The sequence below is a fragment of the Manis pentadactyla genome, chromosome 16 (genome assembly GCF_030020395.1).
Source record: "Manis pentadactyla isolate mManPen7 chromosome 16, mManPen7.hap1, whole genome shotgun sequence".
In the NCBI taxonomy this organism is placed as follows: Eukaryota; Metazoa; Chordata; class Mammalia; order Pholidota; family Manidae; genus Manis; species Manis pentadactyla.
Window position 1 is genome coordinate 41,111,006 of NC_080034.1, and position 26,296 is coordinate 41,137,301.

At 43.9% G+C, this 26,296-nt stretch overlaps 1 protein-coding gene across 1 annotated transcript; it reads left to right on the plus strand.

The window, feature by feature from the left end:
* Nucleotides 1-19,860: 19,860 nt before the first annotated feature.
* On the plus strand, nucleotides 19,861-25,245 carry LOC118907163 (boLa class II histocompatibility antigen, DQB*0101 beta chain-like). Its single transcript, XM_036875462.2, has 6 exons — nucleotides 19,861-20,004; nucleotides 21,233-21,502; nucleotides 22,966-23,247; nucleotides 23,719-23,829; nucleotides 24,306-24,329; nucleotides 24,917-25,245. The coding sequence occupies exons 1-6, from the start codon at nucleotides 19,908-19,910 to the stop codon at nucleotides 24,928-24,930; spliced, it is 798 nt and encodes a 265-aa protein (XP_036731357.2). The 5' UTR covers nucleotides 19,861-19,907; the 3' UTR covers nucleotides 24,931-25,245.
* The last annotated feature ends 1,051 nt before the right edge of the window (nucleotides 25,246-26,296 follow it).

The window sequence follows — 26,296 nt, forward strand, 5'->3', positions numbered from 1 at the left end:
TCATCAATTTGTATTAAGACTGTGTCTGCACTCAAATCTCCACATTTGTGAGCCCACTGGGAGGTGGACCAGGTTCTTAGACCTGAAATCATAGTTACAATGGAAGCTTCATGCAATGGTAGTCATGGCACTTCAGAGATGGGAAATTCATGACCAAATACATCTAATATATTTTTCTTTCTTTTTTTCTCCTTAAAGCTGAGGTAAGCAATAGGGATTTGAAACCATATTGTCCCAGTCATTTGTATAGAGATGAGAAATAACAATAGAACTTCTCTGTCTTCATAAATTATTGTTTAAAAAGATGAATTAATTGCTATTATATTAAAAACTAACCTGTATAGATTGCTGAGGACTTCTCCAAATTATATCTTTGTTCATAATAGTGGTGCAGTGAGGTGTATATTCTTTCTACAGATTAGTCAAAATTAAGTCTTTGAAAGCTGAAGTGGCTTGTCCCCAGCCAGTCTGCTACCAACTGACTCTTTCTTCAGATTCTCTAATGTGTGATTTTTTTTTTTGTAGATAATTATTTTTTATTGAAGGGTAGTTGACACACAGTATTACATTACATTAGTTTCAGGTGTATAACATAGTGATTCAACATTTATATACATGATAATTCTAGGCACCAGCTATCACCATACCAGGTTGTTACAATATTTTGACTATGTTCCTTATGCTATACATTACATCCCGGTTACTTATTTATTTTACAATTGGAAGTGTGTACTCTTTTTTATTTTATTTTATTTTGTGAGGGCATCTCTCATATTTATTGATCAAATGGTTGTTAACAACAATAAAATTCTGTATAGGGGAGTGAATGCTCAATGCACAATCATTAATCCACCCCAAGCCTAATTTTCATCAGTCTAAAATCTTCTGAGGCATAACAAACAAGTTCTTACATGGAGAACAAATTCTTACATAATGAATAAGTTACATAGTGAACAGTACAAGGGCAGTCATCACAGAAACTTTCAGTTTTGCTCATGCATTATGAACTATAAACAGTCAGTTCAAATATGAATACTCATTTGGTTTTTATACTTGATTTATATGTGGATACCACATTTCTCTCTTTATTATTATTATTTTGAATAAAATGCTGAAGTGGTAGGTAGATACAAGATAAAGGTAGAAAACATAGTTTAGTGTTGTAAGAGAGCAAATGTAGATGATCAGGTGTGTGCCTGTAGACTATGTGTTAATCCAAGCTAGACAAGGGCAATAAAACATCCACATATGCAGAAGATTTCTCTCAGAACAGAGGGGGTGAGGTTCTAAGCCTCACCTCTGTTGATCCCCAATTTCTCACCTGATGACCCCCCTGCGACTGTGCCTGTCTTAGGTTGTTCCTCCCTTGGGGAATCTTACCCGTCTCTGGCTAACCAGTCATCTTCCGGGGCCATACAGGAAAATGTAAAGTTGGTTAGTGAGAGAGAAGCCTTATTGTTTGAAATGGTTAGCTTTTTATTTCTTTGCATATTTATGCCCTGTAGCTTCTATGCCCAGCATTTGTCTTGAGGTATCTTTACCACTTGGAGGAGTTATGATACTCGGTAAATTTGATATGAGGCACGAATTCTATTTAAGGATTGTAATTAGGAAGGAAGAAGAAAAGCTATAGAAGTAGCAGGTGGGAGAAAACATGGGAAGATTGATTATTTCTTTGACATATCTTCTTGTAGAGTAACTTCAGCATGTATAGGTTTTAAGCTACTACTTAAATTGTGCACACACATTAACATAATAGGAGTATAGTTACATAACCAAAGCATACCTGTAATTACCAGCCATCTCCAGTGAAACCAAGAAAACCAGTTAGGCACCTTAGGCATTTGTGAAAACTTATCTATGATATGGTGGATATTGTCCAACTGAACTTGAACAGTCTGAGAGAAATCAGACAAATTAAAACAAACCATTCCTGGGGACTGTTCACATCCCTTATGTTCTTTTAACAGTAAATAGTCTGTAGTTGTAAGATTTTGGAGCGCTACAATTTGCACTTCTCCTAATTCTTGGTTGAGTTCCAACAGTATAGATCCAGTCAAATTTGTTGTTTTACTGTATGCACAGGCCAACTTAGATATCTCCTTCCTCATTCCCATGGCAAGTCCAGGAACTGGTGGGATGAGTGCATCTACAGCTGTAGCAGTGCGTGGATCTTTGTTGGGGTTTTTTGATGATCATCTTCTGGCATGAGTCTTCCCGAGAGTGCTGATGATGGAAGTTCTTTTTCATATCGTATCTTAGTTCATTTTCGGGGTAGCCCAATTAGGCTTTGATCCTCTGTATAAGCACAAACAGACCCTTTGCCTACACTTTTATATGCCCTTTAAACCCTTGTGTAGAACTCATTGGAGGTTACCATAGGAACTCCCTTTTTTTGGGGGGGGATCACTAATCAACACTTACATGACGAATATTATGTTTACTAGGCTCTCCCCTATACCAGGTCCCCGCTATAAACCCCTTTACAGTCACTGTCCATCAGCATAGCAAAATGTTGTAGAATCACTACTTGCCTTCTCTGTGTTGTACAGCCCTCCCTTTTCTCCTACCCCCCCATGAATGCTAATCTTAATACCCCCCTACTTCTCCCCCCCCTTATCCCTCCCTACCCACCCATCCTCCCCAGTCCCTTTCCCTTTGGTACCTGTTAGTCCATTCTTGAGTTCTGTGATTCTGCTGCTGTTTTGTTCCTTCAGTTTTTCCTTTGTTCTTATATTCCACAGATAAGTGAAATCATTTGGTATTTCTCTTTCTCCGCTTGGCTTGTTTCACTGAGCATAATACCCTCCAGCTCCATCCACGTTGTTGCAAATGGTTGGATTTGCCCTTTTCTTATGGCTGAGTAGTATTCCATTGTGTATATGTACCACATCTTCTTTATCCATTCATCTATTGATGGACATTTAGGTTGCTTCCAATTCTTGGCTTTTGTAAATAGTGCTGCAATAAACAGGGGTGCATCTGTCTTTCTCAAACATGATTGCTGCGTTCTTAGGGTAAATTCCTAGGAGTGCAATTCCTGGGTCAAATGGTAAGCCTGTTTTGAGCATTTTGATATACCTCCATACTGCTTTCCACAATGGTTGAACTAACTTACATTCCCACCAGCAGTGTAGGAGGGTTCCCCTTTCTCCACAGCCTCTCCAACATTTGTTGTTGTTTGTGTTTTGGATAGCAGCCATCCTTACTGGTGTGAGGTGATACCTCATTGTAGTTTTAATTTGCATTTCCCTGATAATTAGCGATGTGGAGCATCTTTACATGTGTCTGTTGGCCATCTGTATTTCTTTTTTGGAGAACTGTCTGTTCAGTTCCTCTGCCCATTTTTTAATTGGGTTATTTGTTTTTTGTTTGTTGAGGCATGTGAGCTCTTTATATATTCTGGACGTCAAGCCTTTATCGGATGTGTCATTTTCAAATATATTCTCCCATACTGTAGGGTTCCTTTTTGTTCTATTGACGGTGCCTTTTGCTGTACAGAAGCTTTTCAGCTTAATATAGTCCCACTTATTCATTTTTGCTGTTGTTTTCCTTGCCTGGGGAGATATGTTCAAGAAGAGGTCACTCATGTTTATGTCTAAGAGGTTTTTGCCTATGTTTTCTTCCAAGAGTTTAATGGTTTCATGACTTACATTCAGGTCTTTGACCCATTTTGAGTTTACTTTTGTATATGGGGTTAGACAATGGTCCAGTTTCATTCTCCTACATGTAGCTGTCCAGTTTTGCCAGCACCACCTGTTGAAGAGACTGTCATTTCGCCATTGTATGTCCATGGCTCCTTAATTGACCATATATGTCTGGGTTAATGTCTGGATTCTCTAGTCTGTTCCATTGGTCTGTGGCTCTGCTCTTGTGCCAGTACCAAATTGTCTTGATTACTATGGCTTTATAGTAGAGCTTGAAGTTGGGGAGTGAGATTCCCCCCTACTTTATTCTTCTTTCTCAGGATTGCTTTGGCTATTTGGGGTCTTTGGTGTTTCCATATGAATTTTTGAATTATTTGTTCCAGTTCATTGAAGAATGTTGCTGGTAGTTTCATAGGGATTGCATCAAATCTGTATATTGCTTTGGGCAGGATGGCCATTTTGACGATATTAATTCTTCCTAGCCACGAGCATGGGATGAGTTTCCATCTGTTAGTGTCCCCTTTAATTTCTCTTAAGAGTGACTTGTAGGAGGGGCAGAAGATGGCGGCGTGAGTAGAGCAGCGGAAATCTCCTCCCAAAACAACATATATCTATGAAAATATAACAAAGACAACCCTTCCTAGAATAAAGACCAGAGGACACAGGACAATATCCAGACCACATCCACACCTGAGAGAAACCAGCGCCTCGTGAAGGGGGTAAGATACAAGCCCCGGCCCCGTGGGAGCCGAGCGCCCCTCCACCCAGCTCCCGGCGGGAGAAGAGCAGGCAGAGCGGGAGGGAGACGGAGCACAGGGCTGCCGAGCACCCAGCCCCCACCATCCGGGCCAGACTGCAGGGCGCTCGATACTAGGAAAACAGGGCAGCAAGAACAGTGAGCAGGCACTGGAGGCTGGGCGACAGAGGGCATAAGAAAAGCGCGCGACCATTTTTTTTGCTTTTTTGCTGTTTTGTTTGGGCGAGCGCTTTTTGGGAGTTTTAAAGTGATAGGGACCCCAATACTAGGGAAACAGGGCAGAAAGACCGGAGAGCAGAGGCCTGAGGCTGGCACCGGAGAATAAAGAAAAACGAACGACCACCTTTATTTTTTATTTTATTTTTTTTTAATTAAAAATTTTTTTTTTTTAATTACAAAAAAAATTTTTTTTTCTTTTTTTTTTGGTGGGCATTGTTTTGTTTTGGCGGGTGCTTTTTGGAAGTCTTAAAGGGGCAGGGCGGGTCACTTAATCCAGAGGTAGGGAATCCGGGATCTCTGGGCACCCTAACCCCTGGGCTGCAGCGAGCAGGGAGGCCCCTTACGGAGATAAATAGCCTCCCAGCCGCTCCTGCTCCAACGCGACTCCACCATTTTGGAGTAGCTGCCCGAGCCAGGCCACGCCCACAGCAACAGTGGAGATTAACTCCATAGCAGCCGGGCAGGAAGCAGAAACCCTGTCTGCGCGCAGCTGCGCAGCACAAGCCACTAGAGGCCGCTGTTCTCCCAGGAGAGGAGGGCCACAAACCAACAAGAAAGGAAGTCCTTCCAGTCGTCACTCGTCCCAGTTCTGCAGACTATTCCTATCACCATGAAAAGGCAAAGCTACAGGCCAACAAAGATCACAGAGACAACACCAGAGAAGGAGACAGACCTAACCAGTCTCCCTGAAAAAGAATTCAAAATAAGAATCATAAACATGCTGACAGAGATGCAGAGAAATACGCAAGAGAAATGGGATGAAGTCTGGAAGGAGATCACAGATGCCAGAAAGGAGATAGCAGAAATGAAACAAACTCTGGAAGGGTTTATAAGCAGAACGGATAGAATGCAAGAGGCCATTGATGGAATTGAAATCAGAGAACAGGAACGCATAGAAGCTGACATAGAGAGAGACAAAAGGATCTCCAGGAATGAAACAATATTAAGAGAACTGTGTGACCAATCCAAAAGGAACAATATCTGTATTATAGGGGTCCCAGAAGAAGAAGAGAGAGGAAAGAGATGGAAAGTATCTTAGAAGAAATAATTGCTGAAAACTTCCCCACACTGGGGGAGGAAGTAATGGAACAGACCACGGAAATACACAGAACCCCCAACAGAAAGGATCCAAGAAGGGCAACACCAAGACACATAATAATTAAAATGGCAAAGATCAAGGACAAGGAAAGAGTTTTAAAAGCAGGTAGAGAGAAAAAGGTCACCTATAAAGGGAAACCCATCAGGCTAACGTCAGATTTTTCAACAGAAACCTACAGGCCAGAAGAGAATGTCATGATATATTTAATACAATGAAACAGAAGGGCCTTGAACCAAGGATACTGTATCCAGCACGACTATCATTCAAATATGACGGTGGGATTAAACAATTCCAGGACAAACAAAAGCTGAGGGAATTTGCTTTCCACAAAACACCTCTACAGAACATCTTACAGGGACTGCTCTAGATGGGAGCACTCCTAGAAAGAGCACAGCACAAAACACCCAACATATGAAGAATCGAGGAGGAGGAACAAGAAGGGAGAGAAGAAAAGAATCTCCAGATAGTGTATATAACAGCTCAATAAGCGAGCTAAGTTAGGCAGTAAGATACTAAAGAGGCTAACCTTGAACCTTTGGTAACCACGAATTTAAAGCCTGCAATGGCAATAAGTATATATCTTTCAATAGTCACCCTAAATGTTAATGGGTTGAATGCACCAATCAAAAGACACAGAGTAACAGAATGGATAAAAAAGCAAGACCCATCTATATGCTGCTTACAAGAAACTCACCTCAAACCCAAAGACATGTACAGACTAAAAGTCAAGGGATGGAAAAACATATTTCAAGCAAACAACAGTGAGAAAAAAGCAGGGGTTGCAGTACTAATATCAGACAAAATAGACTTCAAAACAAAGAAAGTAACAAGAGATAATGAAGGACACTACATAATGATAAACGGCTCAGTCAAACAAGAGGATATAACCATTCTAAATATATATGCACCCAACACAGGAGCACCAGCATATGTGAAACAAATACTAACAGAACTAAAGGGGGATATAGACTGCAATGCATTCATTCTAGAAGACTTCAACACACCACTCACCCCAAAGGACAGATCCACTGGGCAGAAAATAAGTAAGGACACGGAAGCACTGAACAACACAGTAGAGCAGATGGACCTAATAGATATCTATAGAACTCTACATCCAAAAGCAGCGGGATATACATTCTTCTCAAGTGCACATGGAACATTCTCCAGAATAGACCACATACTAGGCCACAAAAAGAGCCTCAGAAAATTCCAAAAGATTGAAATCCTACCAACCAACTTTTCAGACCACAAAGGCATAAAACTAGAAATAAACTGTACAAAGAAAGCAAAGAGGCTCACAAACACATGGAGGCTTAACAACACGCTCCTAAATAATCAATGGATCAATGACCAAATCAAAATGGAGATCCAGCAATATATGGAAACAAATGACAACAACAACACTAAGCCCCAACTTCTGTGGGACACAGCAAAAGCAGTCTTAAGAGGAAAGTATATAGCAATCCAAGCATATTTAAAGAAGGAAGAACAATCCCAAATGAATGGTCTAATGTCACAATTATCAAAATTGGTAAAAGAACAACAGATGAGGCCTAAGGTCAGCAGCAGGAGGGACGTAATAAAGATCAGAGAAGAAATAAATAAAATTGAGAAGAATAAAACAATAGCAAAAATCAATGAAACCAAGAGCTGGTTCTTCGAGAAAATAAACAAAATAGATAAGCCTCTAGCCAGACTTATTAAGAAGAAAAGAGAGTCAACACAAATCAACAGTATCAGAAACGAGAAAGGAAAAATCACGACGGACCCCACGGAAATGCAAAGAATTATTGGAGAATACTATGAAAACCTATATGCTAACAAGCTGGGAAACCTAGGAGAAATGGACAACTTCCTAGAAAAATATAACCTTCCAAGATTGACCCAGGAAGTAACAGCAAATCTAAACAGACCAATTACCAGCAACTAAACTGAAGCGGTAATCAAAAAACTACCAAAGAACAAAACCCCCGGGCCAGATGGATTTACCTCGGAATTTTATCAGACATACAGGGAAGACATAATACCCATTCTCCTTAAAGTTTTCCAAAAAATAGAGGAGGAGGGGATGCTCCCAAACTCATTCTATGAAGCTAACATCACCCTAATACCAAAACCAGGCAAAGACCCCACCAAAAAAGAAAACTACAGACCAATATCCCTGATGAACGTAGATGCAAAAATACTCAACAAAATATTAGCAAACCGAATTCACAAATACATCAAAAGGATCATACACCATGACCAAGTGGGATTCATCCCAGGGATGCAAGGATGGTACAACATTCGAAAGTCCATCAACATCATCCTCCACATCAACAAAAAGAAAGACAAAAACCACATGATCATCTCCATAGATGCTGAAAAAGCATTTGACAAAGTTCAACATCCATTCATGTTAAAAACACTCAGCAAAATGGGAATAGAGGGCAAGTACCTCAACATAATAAAGGCCACCTATGATAAACCCACAGCCAACATTATATTGAACAGCGAGAAGCTGAAAGCATTTCCTCTGAGATCGGGAACTAGACAGGGATGCCCACTCTCTCCACTGTTATTTAACATAGTACTGGAGGTCCTAGCCACGGCAATCAGACAAAGCAAAGAAATACAAGGAATCCAGATTGGTAAAGAAGAAGTTAAACTGTCACTATTTGCAGATGACATGATACTGTACATAAAAAACCCTAAAAACTCCACCCCAAAACTACTAGAACTGATATTGGAATACAGCAAAGTTGCAGGATACAAAATCAACACACAGAAATCTGTGGCTTTCCTATATACTAACAATGAACCAACAGAAAGAGAAATCAGGAAAACAACTCCATTCACAATTGCATCAAAAAAAATAAAATACCTAGGAATAAACCTAACCAAAGAACTGAAAGACTTATACTCTGAAAACTACAAGTCACTCTTAAGAGAAATTAAAGGGGACACTAACAGATGGAAACTCATCCCATGCTCGTGGCTAGGAAGAATTAATATCGTCAAAATGGCCATCCTGCCCAAAGCAATATACAGATTTGATGCAATCCCTATGAAACTACCAGCAACATTCTTCAATGAACTGGAACAAATAATTCAAAAATTCATATGGAAACACCAAAGACCCCAAATAGCCAAAGCAATCCTGAGAAAGAAGAATAAAGTAGGGGGGATCTCACTCCCCAACTTCAAGCTCTACTATAAAGCCATAGTAATCAAGACAATTTGGTACTGGCACAAGAGCAGAGCCACAGACCAATGGAACAGACTAGAGAATCCAGACATTAACCCAGACATATATGGTCAATTAAGGAGCCATGGACATACAATGGCGAAATGACAGTCTCTTCAACAGGTGGTGCTGGCAAAACTGGACAGCTACATGTAGGAGAATGAAACTGGACCATTGTCTAACCCCATATACAAAAGTAAACTCAAAATGGATCAAAGACCTGAATGTAAGTCATGAAACCATTAAACTCTTGGAAGAAAACATAGGCGAAAACCTCTTAGACATAAACATGAGTGACCTCTTCTTGAACATATCTCCCCGGGCAAGGAAAACAACAGCAAAAATGAGTAAGTGGGACTATATTAAGCTGAAAAGCTTCTGTACAGCAAAAGACACCATCAATAGAACAAGAAGGATCCCTACAGTATGGGAGAATATATTTGAAAATGACACATCCGATAAAGGCTTGACGTCCAGAATATATAAAGAGCTCACATGCCTCAACAAACAAAAAACAAATAACCCAATTAAAAAATGGGCAGAGGAACTGAACAGACAGTTCTCCAAAAAAGAAATACAGACGGCCAACAGACACATGAAAAGATGCTCCACATCGCTAATTATCAGAGAAATGCAAATTAAAACTACAATGAGGTATCACCTCACACCAGTAAGGATGGCTGCTATCCAAAACACAAACAACAACAAATGTTGGAGAGGCTGTGGAGAAAGGGGAACCCTCCTACACTGCTGGTGGGAATGTAAGTTAGTTCAACCATTGTGGAAAGCAGTATGGAGGTATATCAAAATGCTCAAAACAGGCTTACCATTTGACCCAGGAATTGCACTCCTAGGAATTTACCCTAAGAACGCAGCAATCATGTTTGAGAAAGACAGATGCACCCCTGTTTATTGCAGCACTATTTACAAAAGCCAAGAATTGGAAGCAACCTAAATGTCCATCAATAGATGAATGGATAAAGAAGATGTGGTACATATACACAATGGAATACTACTCAGCCATAAGAAAAGGGCAAATCCAATCATTTGCAGCAACATGGATGGAGCTGGAGGGTATTATGCTCAGTGAAACAAGCCAAGCGGAGAAAGAGAAATACCAAATGATTTCACTTATCTGTGGAATATAAGAACAAAGGAAAAACTGAAGGAACAGAACAGCAGCAGAGTCACAGAACTCAAGAATGGACTAACAGGTACCAAAGGGAAAGGGACTGGGGAGGATGGGTGGGTAGGGAGGGATAAGGGGGGGAGAAGTAGGGGGGTATTAAGATTAGCATTCATGGGGGGGTAGGAGAAAAGGGAGGGCTGTACAACACAGAGAAGGCAAGTAGTGATTCTACAACATTTTGCTATGCTGAGGGACAGTGACTGTAAAGGGGTTTATAGGGGAGACCTGCTATAGGGGAGAGCCTAGTAAACATAATATTCTTCATGTAAGTGTAGATTAGTGATACCAAAAACAAAGCAAAAAAAAAAAAAGGGCAGTTCCTGTGTGGTAACCTCCAATGAGTTCTACACAAGGGTATAAAGGGCATATAAAAGTGTAGGCAAAGGGTCTGTTTGTGCTTATACAGAGGATCAAAGCCTAATTGGGCTACCCCGAAAATGAACTAAGATACGATATGAAAAAGAACTTCCATCATCAGCACTCTCGGGAAGACTCATGCCAGAAGATGATCATCAAAAAACCCCAACAAAGATCCACGCACTGTTACAGCTGTAGATGCACTCATCCCACCAGTTCTTTTACTTGCCATGGAAATGAGGAAGGAGATATCTAAGTTTGCCTGTGCATACAGTAAAACAACAAATTTGACTGGATCTATACTGTTGGAACTCAACCAAGAATTAGGAGAAGTGCAAATTGTAGCGCTCCAAAATCTTACAACTACAGACTATTTACTGTTAAAAGAACATAAGGGATGTGAACAGTCCCCAGGTATGGGTTGTTTTAATTTGTCTGATTTCTCTCAGACTGTTCAAGTTCAGTTGGACAATATCCACCATATCATAGATAAGTTTTCACAAATGCCTAAGGTGCCTAACTGGTTTTCTTGGTTTCACTGGAGATGGCTGGTAATTACAGGTATGCTTTGGTTATGTAACTATACTCCTATTATGTTAATGTGTGTGCACAATTTAAGTAGTAGCTTAAAACCTATACATGCTGAAGTTACTCTACAAGAAGATATGTCAAAGAAATAATCAATCTTCCCATGTTTTCTCCCACCTGCTACTTCTATAGCTTTTCTTCTTCCTTCCTAATTACAACCCTTAAATAGAATTCGTGCCTCATATCAAATTTACCGAGTATCATAATTCTTCCAAGTGGTAAAGATACCTCAAGACAAATGCTGGGCATAGAAGCCACAGGGCATAAATATGCAAAGAAGTAAAAAGCTAACCTTTTCAAACAATAAGGCTTCTCTCTCACTTACCAACTCTACATTTCCCTGTATGGCCCCGGAAGATGACTGGTTAGCCAGAGACGGGTAAGATTCCTCAAGGGAGGAACAACCTAAGACAGGCACAGTCACAGGCGGGCCATCAGGTGAGAAATTGGGGATCAACAGAGGTGAGGCTTAGAACCTCACCACCCTGTTCTGAGAGAAATCTTCTGCATACGTGGATGTTTTATTGCCCTGGTCTAGCTTGGATTAACACATAGTCTACAGGCACACACCTGATCATCTACATTTGCTCTCTTACAACACTAAACTATGTTTTCTACCTTTATCTTGTATCTACCTACCACTTCAGCATTTTATTAAAAATAATAATAATAAAGAGAGAAATGTGGTATCCACATACAAATCAAGTATAAAAACCAAATGAGTATTCATATTTGAACGGACTGTTTAGAGTTCATAATGCATGAGCAAAACCGAAAGTTTCTGTGCTGACTGCCCTTGTACTGTTCACCATGTAACTTATTCATTATGTAAGAATTTGTTCTACATGTAAGAACTTGTTTGTTATGCCTCAGAAGATTGGAGACTGACGAAAATTAGGCTTGGGGTGGATTAATGATTGTGCATTGAGCATTGACTCCCCTATACAGAATTTTATTGTCGTTAACAACCATTTGATCAATAAATATGAGAGATGCCCTCACAAAAAAAAAAAAAAAAGGACAGACTTCCAATGGTAAAATAAATAAGTAACCGGGATGTAATGTATAGTATAAGGAATATAGTCAAGATATTGTAACAGCTTGGTAGGGTGATAGCTGGAACCTAGAATTATGTATATAAATGTTCTACCACTGTGTTGTACACTTGAAACTAATGTAATGTAATACTGTGCATCAACTACCCTTCAATAAAAATAAAAAAAAAGAGTGACTTGTAGTTTTCAGAGTATAATTCTTTCACTTCTTTGGTTAGGTTTATTCCTAGGTATTTTTTTTTTTGATGCAATTGTGAATGGAGTTATTTTCCTGATTTCGCTTTCTGTTGGTTCATTGTTAGTGCATAGGAAAGCCACAGATTTCTGTGTGTTGATTTTGTATCCTGCAACTTTGCTGTATTCCGATATCAGTTCTAGTAGTTTTGGGGTGGAGTCTTTAGGGTTTTTTATGTACAGTATCATGTCATCTGCAAATAGTGACAGTTTAACTTCTTCTTTACCAATCTGGATTCCTTGTATTTTTTTGCTTTGTCTGATTGCCGTGGCTAGGACCTCCAGTACTATGTTAAATAACAGTGGAGAGAGTGGGCATCCCTGTCTAGTTCCCGATCTCAGAGGAAATGCTTTCAGCTTCTCGCTGTTCAATATAATGTTGGCTGTGGGTTTATCATAGATGGCCTTTATTATGTTGAGGTACTTGCCCTCTATTCCCATTTTGCTGAGAGTTTTTATCATGAATGGATGTTGAACTTTGTCAAATGCTTTTTCAGCATCTATGGAGATGATCATGTGGTTTTTGTCTTTCTTTTTGTTGATGTGGAGGATGATGTTGATGGACTTTCGAATGTTGTACCATCCTTGCATCCCTGGGATGAATCCCACTTGGTCATGGTGTATGATCCTTTTGATGTATTTTTGAATTCGGTTTGCTAATATTTTGTTGAGTATTTTTGCATCTACGTTCATCAGGGATATTGGTCTGTAGTTTTCTTTTTTGGTGGGGTCTTTGCCTGGTTTTGGTATTAGGGTGATGTTAGCTTCATAGAATGAGTTTGGGAGTATCCCCTCCTCCTCTATTTTTTGGAAAACTCTAAGGAGAATGGGTATTATGTCTTCCCTGTATGTCTGATAAAATTCCGAGGTAAATCCGTCTGGCCTGGGGGTTTTGTTCTTTGGTAGTTTTTTGATTACTGCTTCAATTTCGTTGCTGGTAATTGGTCTGTTTAGATTTTCTGTTTCTTTCTGGGTCAGTCTTGGAAGGTTGTATTTTTCTAGGAAGTTGTCCATTTCTCCTAGGTTTCCCAGCTAGTTAGCATATAGGTTTTCATAGTATTCTCTAATAATTCTTTGTATTTCTGTGGGGTCCGTCGTGATTTTTCCTTTCTCGTTTCTGATACTGTTGATTTGTGTTGACTCTCTTTTCTTCTTAATAAGTCTGGCTAGAGGCTTATCTATTTTGTTTATTTTCTCGAAGAACCAGCTCTTGGTTTCATTGATTTTTGCTATTGTTTTATTCTTCTCAATTTTATTTATTTCTTCTCTGATCTTTATTACGTCCCTCCTTCTGCTGACCTTAGGCCTCATTTGTTCTTCTTTTTCCAATTTTGATAATTGTGACATTAGACCATTCATTTGGGATTGTTCTTCCTTCTTTAAATATGCTTGGATTGCTATATACTTTCCTCTTAAGACTGCTTTTGCTGTGTCCCACAGAAGTTGGGGCTTAGTGTTGTTGTTGTCATTTGTTTCCATATATTGCTCGATCTCCATTTTGATTTGGTCATTGATGCATTGATTATTTAGGAGCGCGTTGTTAAGCCTCCATGTGTTTGTGAGCCTCTTTGCTTTCTTTGTACAGTTTATTTCTAGTTTTATGCCTTTGTGGTCTGAAAAGTTGGTTGGTAGGATTTCAATCTTTTGGAATTTTCTGAGGCTCTTTTTGTGGCCTAGTATGTGGTCTATTCTGGAGAATGTTCCATGTGCACTTGAGAAGAATGTATATCCCGCTGCTTTTGGATGTAGAGTTCTATAGATGTCTATTAGGTCCATCTGCTCTACTGTGTTGTTCAGTGCTTCCGTGTCCTTACTTATTTTCTGCCCAGTGGATCTATCCTTTGGGGTGAGTGGTGTGTTGAAGTCTCCTAGAATGAATGCATTGCAGTCTATTTCCCCCTTTAGTTCTGTTAGTATTTGTTTCACATATGCTGGTGCTCCTGCGTTGTGTGCATATATATTTAGAATGGTTATATCCTCTTGTTGGACTGAGCCCTTTATCATTATGTAGTGTCCTTCTTTATCTCTTGTTACTTTCTTTGTTTTGAAGTCTATTTTGTCTGATATTAGTACTGCAACCCCTGCTTTCGTCTCGCTGTTGTTTGCTTGAAATATGTTTTTCCATCCCTTGACTTTTAGTCTGTACATGTCTTTGGGTTTGAGGTGAGTATCTTCTAAGCAGCATATAGATGGATCTTGTTTTTTTATCCATTCTATTACTCTGTGTCTTTTGATTGGTGCATTCAGCCCATTAACATTTAGGGTGACTATTGAAAGATATGTTCTTATTGCAGGCTTTAAATTCGTGGTTACCAAAGGTTCAAGGTTAGCCTCTTTAGTATCTTACTGCCTAACTTAGCTCGCTTATTGAGCTGTTATATACACTGTCTGGAGATTCTTTTCTTCTCTCCCTTCTTATTCCTCCTCCTCGATTCTTCATATGTTGGGTGTTTTGTGCTGTGCTCTTTCTAGGAGTGCTCCCATCTAGAGCAGTCCCTGTAAGATGTCCTATAGAGGTGGTTTGTGGGAAGCAAATTCCCTCAGCTTTTGTTTGTCTGGGAATTGTTTAATCCCACCATCATATTTGAATGATAGTCGTGCTGGATACAGTATCCTTGGTTCAAGGCCCTTCTGTTTCATTGTATTAAATATATTATGCCATTCTCTTCTGGCCTGTATGGTTTCTGTCGAGAAGTCTTATGTTAGCCTGATGGGTTTTCCTTTATAGGTGACCTTTTTCTCTCTAGCTGCCTTTAAAACTCTTTCCTTGTCCTTGATCTTTGCCATTTTAATTTTATGTGTCTTGGTGTTGTCCTCCTTGGATCCTTTCTGTTGGGGGTTCTGTGTATTTCCGTGGTCTGTTCGATTATTTCCTCCCCCAGTTTGGGGAAGTTTTCAGCAATTATTTCTTCTAAGATACTTTCCATCTCTTTTCCTCTCTCTTTTACTTCTGGAACCCCTATAATACGAATATTATTCCTTTTGGATTGGTCACACAGTTCTCTTAATATTGTTTCGTTCCTGGAGATCCTTTTATCTCTCTGTCAGCTTCTATGCGTTCCTGTTCTCTGGTTTCAATTCCATCAATGGCCTCTTGCATCCTATCCATTCTGCTTATAAACCCTTCCAGAGTTTGTTTCATTTCTGTGATTTCCTTTCTGGCATCTGTGATCTCCCTCCGGACTTCATCCAATTTCTCTTGCGTATTTCTCTGCATCTCTGTCAGCATGTTTATGATTTTTATTTTGAATTCTTTGTCAGGAAGACTGGTTAGGTCTGTCTCCTTCTCTGGTGTTGTCTCTGTGATCTTTGTCTGCCTGTAGCTTTGCTTTTTCATGGTGATAGGAATAGTTTGCAGAGCTGGGACGAGTGACGGCTGGAAGGACTTCCTTTCTTGTTGGTTTGTGGCCCTCCTCTCCTGGGAGAACAGCGACCTCTAGTGGCTTGTGCTGCGCAGATGCGCGCAGACAGGGTTTCTGCTTCCTGCCCGGCTCCTATGGAGTTAATCTCCGCTGTTGCCGTGGGCGTGGCCTGGCTCGGGCAGCTACTCCAAAATGGTGGAGTCGCGTTGGAGCAGGAGCTGCTGGGAGGCTATTTATCTCCGTAAGGGGCCTCCCTGCTCCCTGCAGCCCAGGGGTTAGGGTGCCCAGAGACCCCGGATTCCCTACCTCTGGATTAAGTGTCCCGCCCTGCCCCTTTAAGACTTCCAAAAAGCACCTGCCAAAACAAAACAATGACCAAGAAAAAAAAAAAAAAGGTGGCCGCTCGTTTTTCTTTATCTCCGGCGCCAACCTCAGGCATCTGCTCTCCGGTCTTGCTGCCCTGTTTCCCTAGCATTGGGGTCCCTATCCCTTTAAGACTTCCAAAAAGCGCTCGCCAAAACAAAACAGAAAGAAAAAAAAAATGGTCACTCACTTTTCTGGTGTCCTCCAGCACCGGGCCTCCTGTGCCCGCTCACTGTTTTTGCTGCCCTGTTTCCCTAGTACTGAGGTCCCTATCCCTTTAAGACTTCTAAAAAGCACTCGCCAAAACAAAACAGCAAAAAAAAAAAAAAAAAAAAATGGTTGCTCGCTGTTCTGGTGTCCTCCAGCGCCAGGCCTCCGGTGCCTGCTCACTGTTCTTGCTGCGCTGTTTTCCTAGTATCGAGGGCCCTGCACTCTGGCCCGGATGGCTGGGTCTGGGTGTTCGGCAGTCCTGGGCTCCGTCTCCCTCCCGCCCTGCCTATTCTTCTCCCGCCGGGAGCTGGGGGGAGGGGCGCTCGGCTCCCGCCGGGCCGGGGCTTGTATCTTACCCCCTTCGCGAGGCGCTGGGTTCTCTCAGGTGCGGATGTGGTCTGGATATTGTCCTGTGTCCTCTGGTCTTTATTCTAGGAAGAGTTGTCTTTGTTATATTTTCATAGATATATGTGGTTTTGGGAGGAGATTTCCGCTGCTCTACTCACGCCGCCATCTTCCGATCCCTCTCTAATGTGTGATTTTAAAGGCATAACTGTGTAAAGAGAAAGGACCTAATTTATATGTGTCATGGGAAATTCATAAAACTGGGTTGATGCAGGGGACATATATCAGTAGCTTCACAGAGATTTAGAAAAATTTAGGAATAATGCTTGATATATTTGTATTAAAGGGAAATAATGTTTTGGGGGCAGTATTTCTAGCAATTACATTGCTACAGGCATTCGAGAGGTCAAAGAGCCTTTCATAATCCACAATGTTTTGAACTGAATGCAGAGTGGGGTCTTGGCCAGCCCTTCTGTGAGGAGATGATTATTATGTTACAAATTAAGCCCATTGATCAAGCACAAATTCTAAGGGATGCTGACCAGGGAATGGGATTTCTCCCAGAATATCCACAAGGAAGAAGTCCATAACTCTTCTCTTCCACCTGAGGGAAGGGAATGGAAGATGTCCCCTGGGGAAGGTCTCCCTACTGTAACCTGACCCACATCAATGACTGTTTCTTGATCCCATCATCTACCCACATGAGTACACACTGCCCTGGTCCTAAGTCCTATGCATCTTGCCTCCACAAAGGTTCAGTGGGGTGATTCAGGGAGGCTGTGAATCAGGATCTTGGATTGAGTTGCCTTCCTCTCAGGCCAGCCAGCAGTGGCTTTCCTGTGTAATGCAGCTGGAATATGGGGTGTGCAGAGACTCTAGGAGGTGTGGGCATGCTGACTGCTCAGGGGGAAGCAGCTGGCAGAAGCCCAGACCACACACAGCCTTCCAGATGACGTGTTAGCCAATCAGAAAAAGGATTCTAAGCTGATCCTTTTGTTGCTAGTTGAAAAGTCTGTGTGAAGAAGCCTGTGAGACTGGGCATCCCCCGGTCTGAGGCAGCCGCCACTGCACAGCCCAGAATAGAACTGAGGGAATTTCTCCCTTAGGATACGATGGAGGCGCTTGGCCAGAGGCGTCTGCTTATTCTGAGGGATTGAAGAACAGATACCTTCAAGGTCCCTGTCTGAAAAATCTTCCTGTCCCCAGCCCAATTCCAGTTCTGAGTATGATGTTCCTTCTTTATGCTCCATCCCACAGTGGAAATGCTCCTAGGATTAGGATTTACCATAATCCTAAATACTCCACTGCTGGTGGAAGCCTGGTGACCTATTTCCCAGTCTTAGGTACTCTGGGACTATGTATTTAATACAGATCTTCCATGACTTACAACAGGGTCATGTCCCAATAAACCCATCACAATTTGAAAATACTGTAAGCAAAAAATGCATTTAGTACACCTAACCTACGAAACATCATAGCTTAGCCTAGCCTACTTTAAATGTAAATTAGTCTCTAATGGAGCAAAACCATGTAGAACAAAGCCTATTTTATAAGAAAGTGTGGATATCTCACGTAATCTATTGAACTCAATATTTTACTGAACATGATCCCCAGAATGGTTCTCTGGGTACAGGATGGGTGTAAGTGTTATTGTTTACCTTCAATTTTGACTGGCTGACCGGGAACCCTGGCCCTGCTGTTGCTGTGCAGCATCGCGGGAAAGGGGATTCCTACCCAGAGCTCTCCCAAGAAAGATCAAAATTCTGTATTGGAAGTACTGTTTCTACTGAATGTGTACACTTTCATACCATCATTGAGCTGCCATATGTCGTGGGCTGTCTGTACAGAATATTGGAGGAACAATGCTTTCCTGTGCCACTAATGGAAACTTCTTGTTGTTGTCTCTTCTCTATTTTTATCTGATAGACTCTTACAATCTGCTTTTAGATACTGCCCTCTGAAGTAGAAACTAAAATGTAGGGAAGAGAGAGGAGGAACAGAAGAAGAGAGGGAACATACTTATTGTCTGGTAAAATCTTTGTTTCAGACATTGTTCTGATTACTCTGTAACCACTCAGTACTGCCACTAGTCATGGGCAAGAGGAGCCTGATAAACAATACATTAATTTTTTTTAAAACCGCACCCATACTAAGCCATTTAGGATTTGATGCTTAGGGCTGGCAGTGTACAATCTGTGCCTGTACACATCTGCTCCCTCATTAACAATGTGCAGGCCCCAGGAAATGATTATTCTCTTCTTCTCTTCCTGTCTTCGAAACTAAAGGTGACTGTGTCTGAATGTTTATGGATTGTGCCTTTGCTGACATCACATGAACCTGTTTCAGGGATCAGGGAGGATTTAAAGCAGTTGACGAACTTGTAAGAGAAAAGTCAACTTAGGTAACTTTTCCTACTTTTATTCAATAAGCATGAATTCAATAGCTTCTTACATCATGAAGAATCACTTCCGGCAGAGCTGGTGTCAATTTTCTTGCTTGTGTTCTTGCACCAACATTAACCTAGTATTTCCAACAATTACACGTGGTAGCTAAGGACCATTTCTGCGATATTAAACAAGTGATATTACTCTTGAGTTTGTATATAAGGAGATCTGGGATATAAAATGTATGAACGATGATCCAGGTTTTACAAAGAGAAGCCTGATGCAAAACCAGTTCAGTAATTTGTTCTCTCATAAAGCACATCAATAGTAGGACTGCAGCTCAAAACCATTTCCTTGTAAGAACTCTGCTATTCCCACCACAAAAGTAAGGCTCATCAACATGTCTCAGATTATACAAGTGAACTTCTCTGTGATGATAATTTTCTCTCCCCTAAAGTTTGATCCCACTTATTTTCTCCTACTAAAAATTCCAAGCAGAAGAAAATAAGTTTTAAATAAATATCACAAAGATGTCTACTCTTGAGTCATTTTTCTTTGGTTCTTTAAACCCCTTAAGTTACTCAATTCAAACCTTCAACTGAGAGAATCTTCATCTCCAGTGCTCATCCAGTGCAATGCGATGGCGACCCGGCGCCAGGCTGGGAAGGAGCCTTCATAAGAAATGTCCGCCCAGAGACAGATGACGTCCTTCAGCTCCGGAGCTGATTGGTTCCTTTCCCAGGACTCTCCAGTCCTCCCCTACTCAGGAGCTTTCACAGGCTTTTATTCTGTGAGGTGGACACATCAGATCCATCAGGTGTGCTGTGTTGCAGCTATTAACTTTTCTTTTGTTCCCCATTAAGCCTGGGAAGATGTCTCTGCGGATTCCCAGAGGCCTTTGGACAGCAGCTCTGATGGTGCCGCTGGTGGTACTGAGCATCCCGGTGGCTGAGGGCAGAGACTCCCCACGTAAGTGCAGGGCAGCTGCTCCCCAGAGGGACCTGTGGGCTGGGGCCGGGGGGACTTGTGGGCTGGGGCCGGGGGGCTTCTATCATTTCAGACGACACAACTTGTTAAAGTACACATGTTACCACACATTTCCTCTCTGAGAAAGAGAGCTATGCCTTGTTCTCATTTCTACCCTCTAATGACAAGGTGGGGGCAATCCCCATGCCACAGGCTTAGGCCTGGGAGTGTTAGATGGGGGACAAAGTGCGCACCTACTACCAGTGCCAGCACAAAGTGGGCAGGGGGTTGTTTTTGAAGGTGTGAATTCCCCCACAGCAGATGCAGCAGGATTTGTCATTTTGGGGTCCCCAACCTCGTCTGGACTAAATACTATGGGATTCTGGGTTGGGGAAATGCAGGGCAGTAGTGAGAAACTATTTCAGACGCAGGGTTGGAATCTGTATAAATTCTCTCTCAGTCTCCCTAATACCCCTATATACAGGTGTTACGAGTGTCTTTTTACACAGTTACACTTATGATATAGCTACTCTGTTTGGTAACGTACTCACCCTGGTTATTGGCACAGTTTAACTGGAATATAATTTATCTAATTCAAGGGACTGTGTTCTTTCCACGAATAAAATGTTCCTTTCTAGGACGTGGAAGGTTGGGTCTTTTCTAACTATGCAGCAGGGGTGGTGGTGGCAGAAAACTGGTAAACCCAGGCATGGGAAGGAAGGCACTTTGCCAGGAACCAAGAAATTATGCGTGTAGGGCGAGGACAAGCTTAACTGTAGACCTTCCTAGTCATTCCCTTGAATCTTGAGCTCATGGGGATACCTGTTTGCGTCTGAGGTTCCCAGGAGTCTCTGGGAAGTGGGATCATGTGAGGACGTCCTGTCCCGCTAAGTACAGGGACCCATGTAAACCCGCCAAGACTGCCCGCTTTACTCGGTGCTCACATCGGGCAGGGGTCACAGTCCTGGCCTGGTCCCTAGACAGGCTTCCTTCTCCCCTCCCTTTACGGAGGCAATTCTGGAAGCCCTCCAGGGGGCGGGCAGGCCCTGGAAGAGCCGCCTGAGGATGCGGGTGCAGGGGGCACGGGGATCGGGTGGGGAGCAGGGCAGGACCGGCGGGAAACCGGCGCTGGCGAGGCCGGGGGTCAGGCTTCTGGGCTCACCTGCCCCGGCCCAGGAGGCCTGCCCGGTCCGCGGCTCCAGTCCTGACCGAGCGGCACGGTTCCCCGCAGAGGATTTCGTGTACCAGTGGAAGGGCCTGTGCTACTTCACCAACGGGACGGAGCGGGTGCGGCTTGTGTCCAGAGTCATCTACAACCAGGAGGAGTACGTGCGCTTCGACAGCGACGTGGGGCAGTTCCGGGCGGTGACCGAGCTGGGGCGGCCGGACGCCGAGTACTGGAACGGGCAGGCGGACGTCATGGAGCGGGCGCGGGCCGAGGTGGACACGGTGTGCAGACACAACTACCAGGTGGACGCCGGCTTCACCTGGCAGCGGCGAGGTGAGCGCGGCCGCCGCCCGGGGACCCCGCCATCCGCCGAGGCTCCGCGGGGAGAGGACCGGGCGGCGGGGGAGGGGCGGCCCCTGGGGCCCGAGCCCAGCGGGAGGGACAGGCCGGCGTGCGCGGGGAGGGGCGGGTGGCGTCGGGGACTCGCGGCGGCGCTCGGAAAGCGCGCAGTGGAGCCCAGGGCGACCTCTCCAGTCCTGCCAACATTGCGAGAGGTCCCGGCGCCCTGGCCAGGGGGCTGCCTCCTCCCTGGCGCCGCCGAAGCACGCCCGGGCCAGGCCTCCCTGAGCCTGCCCTCCTGCTGGCCCTCCCGCTTGGCGGCTCCAGGCGGCGCTGCGCGAAGCATGGGGGTGTCTGAAGGTCGGGGCTGCGCCCGGACGCGCCGTGAGGTTCACGGTCCTGACTTAGGCTGTCTTGACCCTGGGTCTCAAATGAGTATTTATCTTAATTCTGGTTTGTTCAGTGTCTGTCACGAGTCCTGGGCGTCTTTGAGGCGAGGAGCTGTCCCAGGTATCGTGTGCCTGCTGCCGGACACAGGGACGGGGACGCGGTGCGACTGCAGACCTTAGTGCCCTTAGCTACTGAATAAATGTACTCGGCTGCCCATCACTTAGGCTGAAGGAAGCACAGAAGGTTGAATAAGCCATAAAAACTTACTTCATTAACTTTGTCCTTGGAGGTTAATAATTGAGAAGGTGTGAATGTGAAGTCTGACCAAAAAGTGTTTACGAAAAACAAAAGCAACACCTGAGTTTTGTTGTAAGGCAGAATTTTAATTCCCTAGAAAAGCTCCACAAATGGTACAAGAGAAAGACCTGAGGTTTTGGAGTAAATAAATCCATACTACTATTGAATAAAAATGCTTTCTTATTTCCTTTGTCCTAAACCGTACCTATACTCCCTCCCCCTGCTTCCCCTCATGCACTTTGGGCTGCACAGTCTGTAAGTTAATTATAACCATTTATTGAGCACCTATTTCTAGACAATTACTGAGCAAACACCATCTCTACTATGCCCTTCAATTTCACACCTACATACCATGTGTTTAGGGATTGGCATCACCATTTTATATGTCATCAGGTGTGGGGGAAAAGAAGTCCAGGTTTATTATCTTAGTTTTTAAAATGTTATGAATACTGGCCTATGTAATATAGCAATATGCACTTTTAAAGTGCTTCATTTTAATCAGTTAGTATCAATAAAGAAACTCCCATGGAAAGATTGCTGAAAGATTGCTATTCTTTTTTCTAATAATAGTGAAAGTAATAGACTCTGAAAAGGAAACTGCTGATGTGTTTATTCAAGCTAATAAAGTGGCCCAGCTCAAGTCCTTTTCCAAGATTGGAACCCAGGGATGTCTCCACTCTGGTACTCAGGGAGGACTGTGCTCCTTTGGGAGACTTGCTGTGTGACCCTCACGTCTCACTGTGTCTTTTCCTGCCTGTTCCTCCCCTCAGTGGAACCTGTAGTGACCATCTCCCTATCCAGGACAGAGGCTCTCAACCACCACAACCTGCTGGTCTGCTCGGTGACAGATTTCTATCCAGGCCAGATCAAAGTTCGGTGGTTCCGGAATGACCAGGAGGAGATAGCCGGTGTCGTGTCCACCCCCCTTATTAGGAACGGGGACTGGACCTTCCAGATCCTCGTCATGCTGGAAATGACTCCCCAGCGAGGAGATGTGTACACGTGCCACGTGGAGCACCCCAGCCTCCAGAGCCCCATCTCAGTGGAGTGGCGTAAGGGGCAGTTTGTTTCCTGTCACTGGGGCCCCCCCCAGACAGAGGACAGAGGTGTCTTTGGCCCAAGCTGGAAACCACAGAAGGCTGGGGCACTTCTAGTTCCATAGCTGGGACCACACAAGAGTCTTGAGCTCATTGTCTCTGATGTTAGGGAGGTCGGTCTGTACAGCATGGCCCCTGCACCCAGACCTGGTACCTGAAGGAGTGACCGCGTGGGTGGTGGTGGGGTTGGGCCCTAGGGTTATGGATGGATCAGCTTCGGTTATGGATCAGCTTTCCCCACACCTCCCGCCCACCCACCGTGTCCTGGGAGGTACTGGCAGGTCCTTCCCACCCTAGGGGTGGTCGGTATGGAGAACTAGGTTCCCCTGGCACGTCCAGCACCTGGGTCTCAGACTGGACTTGAGGCTTCCCAAAGGAACCCTGTGGGGTATGGGGTGAACACTGACTCTTTGGCTCTGTCCCCAGGGGCACAGTCTGAATCTGCCCAGAGCAAGATGCTGAGTGGCATCGGGGGCTTTGTGCTGGGGCTGATCTTCCTGGGGCTGGGCCTCATCATCCGTCATAGGAGCCAGAAAGGTAAGCCCTCGGGGCAATGGGAAGGGGGGCTCTGCCTGAGGCCCTCTGTTCAGGGAGGCCTCAGCTTCTGGATGTGGCTCTTTGCCCCTGACCTTGAAAGGAAGGGGGCAGGTGGGTGGAGGGAGGAGTCAGAACACCCTGGGGGTTTTGGAATCTGATTTTCCTGGTTGAAGGGCAGCCTTACCACAGAGTAAGAGTTGGGGTTTACTTTAGGGCGTCCTTACAGTTGATCCTTGTCTCACTGGGTCCTTTCTGGAAGCTTCCTCTATTAAAAGGGTGTGGATTGTCTTCCTTTCTTTCGAATGACCGTTTCCTTCATTTGGGAGTATTATAGCTTAGGGTGGTTAAAGTCTTGTGGTAGGTGGGTAGGAAGGAAATAAATGTCTAATTAGGTTGCCTATCTCTTTCCCTTTGGGGTGAGTGAGGGACTGGCTGTGTGTGTAATGAGACCTTTCTCTGTGTCACTTCCTTTGCAGCACCTCTTGGGCCTCCACCAGCAGGTAACATTTCAGCCCTGATCCAGGGGGGAGAGGGGGCAGGTAAAGCAGGGAGGGCGTGAGGTGAGTGTTCCTGGGTGCAGTGGTCTGTGTTCATGCCTGTTCCCTGCTCCGGCGATCCAGAGTTAGGGGACGTGTTTGCCCGGTTTCTGTAGGAAGTCCCAGGGGTGGTTCCCCAGCACCAGGCCAAAAGTTTTGTGGCATCTTTCTGTGAAACGTGGAAGCAGAGATGTCTTGGATGTCAGACACCAGAATGATGCTCACTGTATGTCACATGTTGGCAGCTAAGCCTGTGTGCATTTGTCAGGGACTGAGTGAGGCCACTGGTGGTGGAACAATGTGAGCTATCATTATATTTACTAAGAAGAGTGAAACCCTCACTGCCCCTCAAAGGTTAACAGCTGCATCCCCTACCCCCTGCACCATCTGTGTGGAGCTGGAGGGCCGAGTCCTCCTTAGCTGATTTCACCTTCACACAGATGTGGGCGAGGGGATGACGACCGGCCTGGACCTCAGCTGTCTGGGGCCCTGAGAGGAGGGCGAGAGTGTGGGTCCCTCAGGGAGCCTGTGCTGATCCGTCTCCTCTGCAGGGCTCCTGCGCTGACCCCTGAGGACCCCAACTGGGTTGCCTTCTTCCCTTCTGTGAAGCCTGCCTGTCCTTGCCCGGAGTCCCCACCTGCCTGTGCCAGTTTGTCCCCCTTTGAGATCAGAGTCCTCCAGTGACTCTGCTGCAGTCCCCAGTCATCTGTCCCCTCCTGTGACCCCCGCCCCAAGGACATGGCTGACGCTGCACCCTGCACTGACCCTGGATCCTCCGCCTGAGCACTGCCAGCAGCGTCTGCCCAGGCCCTGAGGGGATTTTCTGTTTCTGTTCTTCCCACGGACTGGAGAGAAGCACATGGAAGCCATTTTCCTGACTCTAGAGCTTTTATCATAATTAAAGGTGATTGCGAGTTATCTGTACCCCGAGCTGTGTTAACTGAGCAGAGGTGGGAAACCTCTATGAATATATTTTGGGATGATCCATCCAATCTAGAGCCATAAGGAGGACTTGTTTCCTGAAAGGAGACTAGAAACCTCATAGGGTTTCACATAGGGTTGGGTGGAAGAGAGAAAATGAGTTCAGCTGTCACATCTCTCATGGCTCTGCACTACTGATGTTTGGTGCAGTGGCTTTAGGATTTGCTGGACTGCTGTTTGTTTTGTTGAATATTGAGTACATAGCATGCTGAAACTCTTTGGGGACAGATATTGTGGCCCCTGGTTATTGATGTTTCCAGTGTGTCCTGGCAAGTCACATTGGTTGAGGTCAATTTTTATTTTTAAGAAAGTATAAGCAGTAATTAAAGTATTGTTTTTGGTTTAGAGTGATAGAAATACAATTCAGGTTTACTTTGCTCATGTTACATGCAATCCCGGGGTCAAGTTGATCTCAGAAGTGACTACATCCAGATATTCAATGCAATCTTCATTTCTCTTTTCTCTTTCTGCTACATTTCTGCCTGTGCATCTTAATCTTTCTCTGTGTCTTTCTTTGTCCCTATATATTTCTTTCCTGGTATCTCTCTGCATCTTTTATTCTGTATCCCTTGTTGTGCATTCCTGACTCTCTCTATTTTCTCTATCTGCATCTTTGTCACTATTTATCTGCATCTCTTTATCTCTCTGTGTTTTCTTTGCATCTATTTATTTTCTGCATCTTTTTTTTTCTCATTGCCTTACTTCTTATCTCATCTCTGTTTCTCTGTCTCTCTGTCTCTCTCTCTCTCTCTCTCTCTCTGTGTATGTTGTGTTTTTCCAGACTGTCTACCAGAGTTGTAACCATTTTAGGAGAGATGCTGATTGCCCCATCCTGGGTTACATGCACACTTCTCAAAAATGTCAACCTGTACAAGGATGCAGACCACTGGCGTTATGCCCACCTGCTTATTAGGAGCAAGGCCTGGAATTTTCAGATCCTTGTGTTGCTG